Raw genomic sequence first — 5692 nt, 5'->3', positions numbered from 1 at the left:
CGTAAGAGTAGATTTTAAAATGAAGAAGGGTTTTCCCTTCAGTTTTGATTACAAAAATTTCTTGAGGTGTGGAGAAACAGCAACATTAGGTAGATCTTGTTTTTGCATATATTTCTAGGCAAAAACAGTACTTTATTTTGGGGAATTTAGAGTCTTATGAATTGATGAAAGCCCTTTTTTTTTTTTTAGAATAACAAAAAACATTTTACTAAAACATAAGATTTACAGAAGTTTCCAGACAAGCCATACAAAACGGTCACTAGCTTTTTCTTGAAGGAAGGATTCTACACTTGACAGCAAAGTCACAATGTTATTAGTGAGGGCTGTGATGTTTGTTTAATGTTCCCATTTTGGTTCAAACAATCAAGCTTGTCCATCTACAGTGTCTAAATAAAGTTAGACTTGGCTATAGAGCATATTCTAAAAAACTGGTTAGCTGCTTTTAACCGATGCAATTAGATCACCATAAAAAGGGGGAAAGGAGCCCATAAAATTAAAATAAAACTACCTCTCCCCCTCAAAAAAGTAATAAAGAAAAACACCCAAACCCCTGCAGCTAACCCTGACAACTGCCTTCATTCACAGTGCTTAACCATGATGGGGGAAATGAATAAAAGCAGAGAAGGGCCGCTGCTTTTAAACGTTTCACAATAATCCAGATGGTACTTCTAGCCTCTGCTCATGCATTACAACAGTGAATCAGGACAAGACATAGATTTGCTAATGTGCATTTAATCACCAAAGGACTGAAGATGTCTGGGCTTTTATTCTGTAATGTTTCTAAGACTGTGTCCATTAAATGCAAACAAAAAAGGAAGAAGTCTTGGCAGAACAGGATAAGTGATGCACACTTGATGATCAGATCAATTTTAAATATTATTCATGGCATATAGCTTAGTCCATGCTCTAGCTGTTTCTATGGCTTGGGCCTCGTTGGTCTTCCACTGCTCTGCTACATTGTTTGCTAACGGATCATCCGGATTGGGAGCACTTAACAAAGCCTGGATCGATAGCAGAACTGTGCGGATCTGCAGTGCTGGGGACCACTTATCTTTCAAAATATCTAAACATATTCTTCCCAACTTGTCTACATTAGGATGATAAATTTTGGTCATGAAACGTACTTTAGGGGCTGCCATCGGGTATTCTTCTGGTAGGAATAGTTCAAGCTTAAAAGTCCCTCCCTCAAAGGGGGAATCCTGAGGGCCAGCAATGACCACATGAAAATAACAGGCGTTGCTCTCATCTGGTTCTGCTTTAATGCCAGGAACTGGTTCTGCCAGCAAACGCTGGGTTTCCTTGATAATCCTGCGGGGCAGCCCGGCCATCTTGTCAGATCCCGAGTTAGGCCTCTGGTCTCGACTCTGGCTCCGCTCGCCTCCCCAATTTTTAATTGATATGAGTAATGCTATTAATTCTATATAATAAAGCCAACTCCCTCACCCCACCTTTACCTTCTCATGTTCCATGAAGGCAGGTATCTTGTCAATCTTGTTTACTGTTTTACCCTCAGGATCTATGGGACACTTGATTTTATTTTAAAAAGACTACCATTTGGAATGAAAAATACAGTTGAACCTTCAAAATCAGTCTCCATCACATTTCCTACCAGAAATAAAGATGAGCTGTTCTGGTAATAAAAATTTTAGAAACAACAGTATCTACAACAATGCTGATACATGGCAGGTACTAAATAATACATATTGAATGAAAAAAATGAGTAAATAATCCCTGAATTTGAGAAAATATGACCTACGACTAAATAACTCATCTGACTTTCAGGTGGTATGGAGTATAGCCTTGCCTAGACTGGTAAGTAGACACGATCATGTATCCTCATTAAAATTTTATGCATTTTATCACCCTGGTTATTAGGAGAACAATTATGATAGCAGAACTGCGTACTGTCCACTTGTCCCTGGGCCCTGAGCAAAGATATATTGACAAAAGGAGCGACTGAAGAGTCCAGGAAGGTGTAGCAGGAAAGAAAAGGAAGAGAAGCTTGGCTTGGGATGGGAATGGAGAGGGCAGATGCATGTCCTACATACATGGGAAAGGAAGTGTTTATAGGCAGCAGTGAACAACCATGATGAGCACTGATCGAAGTGTTCATTGTCTCTGACAATGTGGAGATTGTGTCAGAGGCTGAATTGGAGGATTGAAGGATGATACGTAAATAGGAAATAAATCTGCCATATGTTTTTTCAGACCCTTGTTTTTTAAGGAATTTAGAAATTCAGGGGAGCAGAGAAATGGTAGGGTTTCTGTACCATTTTTTAATGGGAGATGATATTAGAGGTTGGTTGAATATTAATCAGAATAATTGACTAGAAGGATAACTTGAAGGCTCAGGAGAAAGACTATAGCAATGAAAAAAATTCTTGACTGGTGAGAGGCAACGGGACCCATGCCATAAATGGGGATATTAGCCTTTGTTACCAGTAGTGACACTTACAAGTGATGGGAGTTTAAACAAGACTGGGTCAGGTACAAATAAGTCTATAGAGTTGTTGATGGAAAAATAAGGAAATTCCTATTCAATAATTTCTATTTTATAATACTCCAAAAGAGGAGGAGTGTTATCACCTGATAGGAGAATGGTACAAAATTTAAGGGGAAAGGTATGAAATAGATTTTAAAGAGACATGCTCTTATTGTTAACTTTTAAATTTGATCACTCCATTTAGTGCTTGCCATTGGTGAAGACTTCTATGACAGATTTGGTGGCATGTCATAGGAGTCTCTTATTTTAGAAAATATGAAATTAGGGAAATACTCCCTGTGAGATACATTTTTAGAGACCAAGTTCTTATTTAAGTAGTGTTTCCCAAGTCATTTATTCATGGAATAACAAATCACGGGGAAAAATGTCTATTTTTCTCTAATGATCAGCTTGCAGTTTCTCTGGTATTTTAATGCTGGACCTTGCCTGAGCAGTCAAGTAAGCTGAGAGGGTTTCAACCAGATCTATGCTCCATGGTCAGCTATTATTTTTTTTAACAGATTGTCTGTAACTCCATCTCAAGTACCTTAAAGAAAACGTTTGCCTGTTTTTCATAAACCGTGATGTTGTAGATAAGTTTAGACTTTTTAAACCATTTATATTTCACCTACATAGAATCTAAATACTCTCCCTCAAATATCTTCCCTAAATTACATCATTTTCTCTTTCAGCTTTAATGTATTTCATGGCCTCTGCCTGTTCATGGTTAACCTATCATAGTCCAATGCAAATACTATCCCCAGTATGAAGTCATCTTTGAATCCACTGGTACACACTGGCTTTTCTAAATTATTGGTTATATCTCTTTTATTGCCACTATTTCCTTCTGACCTTTCATTATAGTTTACTGTGGAGACTTCTCAACAACCCCAGGACATTATGAGTTTGCTGAAGATGAGCATATTGCTTATCTTTCTATCTGTTGTCTTTGTATCCTTCACAGCAGAAAATTAGTGACTTTTATATGTCAGTAACTTATACCAAAAATGCAGACTTTTTTTGGGTGAGTGAATGAACTACCTGGTCATAGAGATTTCAGGGACATACCTGACTAAATTCACCTTCTACAAGTATTACTTGTATGAGATTCTAAAACATCAATACAGGAAATATAAAAACCATTTGTTCTATTTACAGTTTACTATTTCTGAAAATTAGATGGATTGCTGTCTTTGTGGCATTTGTATATTACTATAAAAATTGATTTCTCTCTCTGAAAAGGGGAGTAAATTGAATTTATTTATTGAATTGAACCATTTCTAAGGAACATCAAATCCAGATCTCCTACTGAGAATTTGAATAAACAAGGAAAATAGAATCTTGGACCCCTTACAGTTTATAACTGGGCTATATATCTGCACATACTGATCACTAAAATGTTCTTTCAATATTTGAAGGCTACAGGCCACATTATCCTAAAAATAAGTATGGATTTTGGTTGCCAAATCACTACCCATTTCCTTAAATACTTATTACTATATTCAGGCAGGGAGTAGAAGATGTGATACCAAGACATGATACAGAGATAAGCAAAGATATTTTCAATTTATGTGTCCATTACATAAATGCAAAATTATGATTTTTTAAAAGCCATATTTTTTCAGTTTTATTGAGATGTCATTGACATATAACATTGTATAAGTCTAAGGTGTTTAACATAATGATTTGATATATACATATATTGGGAAACAATCACCACAGTAAGTTATTTGATATGTATCACCTCACATAGTTACCAATTTTTCCTTGTGATGAAACTTTAAAGATCTACTTTTTTAGCAACTTTCAAATATATAATACAGTATTATTAACTACAATTACCACGCTGTACATTACATACCTAGAACTTACTTTATAACTGGAAGTTTGTACCTTTTGACCACTCTCACCCAATTCCCCTACCCCCACCACCATCTGTGTCTGGCAACCACAAATCTGAGTCTCTTTTTATAAGCTTCTATCATCTCTGCTTCTGAGTTTTCTATAAGTGCCTATGAAGTTTTGCTTTAGATTCCACATGTAAGTGAGATCATAGACTATTTGTGGTTTTTTGACTTATTACACTTAGTGTAAAGCTCTCAAGGTCCATCCATGTTGTCATAAATGACAGGATATCCTTTTTTATGGCTGACTGTTGTTCCATTGTATATAGATCGCATTTTATCTATTCACCCGTTGTTGGACACCTAGGTTTTTTCCCATATCATGGCTACTATAAATAGTGCTGCAATGAACATGAGGGTATTGATATGTCCTCTGGATAGTGCTTTTATTTTCTCTGGATACATACCTAGAAGTGGAATTTCTGGACCAAACTGATCTATTTTTAATGTTTGGAGGAACCTCCATCCTGTTTTCCCATAATGACCACACCAATTGACATTTCCACCAACAGTGCACACTGGTTCTCTTTCTTCTGTGCCCATGTCGGCATTTATCTCGTCTTTTTGATGATGGCCATTCTAATAAATAAAAGTCAAAATAGAAATAGGAAATACTTTTCATTAATAAAAAACTTAAATTCATGTTTTTGCCCATATCTCTTGTTACAGTATCAGTTTTTCTCATTCTTGTCATGTTAATCATCTTTTAGTTTTGAGAACTTAGCTTTTAAAAAAGGTTGGTTCAAGTAAACACGGGTCCTTGCTTTTAACTTGAACTCCATGAGAGAAGGGATTTTGTCTATCTTATTCATTATTTTATGTCCAGCATCCAGTCTACGTTGAAGTGGTGCTATATTATTTTGCATATAAGAGGATAAAAATATTCTTCTCTGTCTGCTCTCCTGTCCTTTCTTATATGATTAATTCTACATATATAATAAACCCTTACACTACATTTTTCTTATTTTAATAATCAATTATTAAAGTTATGTAGTAAGAAAAAAGTGTTATACATAGTTACCAACTTTGGTACTCATCATTGTTTCCTGAAGATTCATATTTCCCTGTGTTATCTTTTTTCTTCTGTTTGAAAAACTCCCATCAACGGTTCTCGTGCAAACCTACTGCTGATCATTCCTTCAGCTTTTGTCTATCTTTAAATGTCTACATTTGTCTTCATATTTGAAAGGTATTTTCTCTAATAGAATTCTCAGTCGATAGTTATTTTTTCCTTTTTTATTTCATGACATTCAAGATGCTGCTTTATTGCCTCCTTGTTTTCATTGTTTCGTCATCTTTATACCTC

General features: G+C 35.6%; 1 protein-coding gene across 1 annotated transcript; it reads right to left on the bottom strand.

Annotated features, from left to right (window-relative positions):
* Nucleotides 1–430: 430 nt before the first annotated feature.
* On the bottom strand, nt 431–1378 carry LOC131837990 (ubiquitin-conjugating enzyme E2 N-like). The gene has a single exon (XM_059183638.1). It carries the CDS (start codon nt 1326–1328, stop codon nt 870–872), a length of 459 nt encoding a protein of 152 aa, XP_059039621.1. The 5' UTR covers nt 1329–1378; the 3' UTR covers nt 431–869.
* Nucleotides 1379–5692: the final 4314 nt, after the last annotated feature.

This window comes from Mustela lutreola, chromosome 8 (genome assembly GCF_030435805.1).
Source record: "Mustela lutreola isolate mMusLut2 chromosome 8, mMusLut2.pri, whole genome shotgun sequence".
Classification (NCBI taxonomy): Eukaryota; Metazoa; Chordata; class Mammalia; order Carnivora; family Mustelidae; genus Mustela; species Mustela lutreola.
This window is presented reverse-complemented; position numbering and strand designations above follow the sequence as displayed.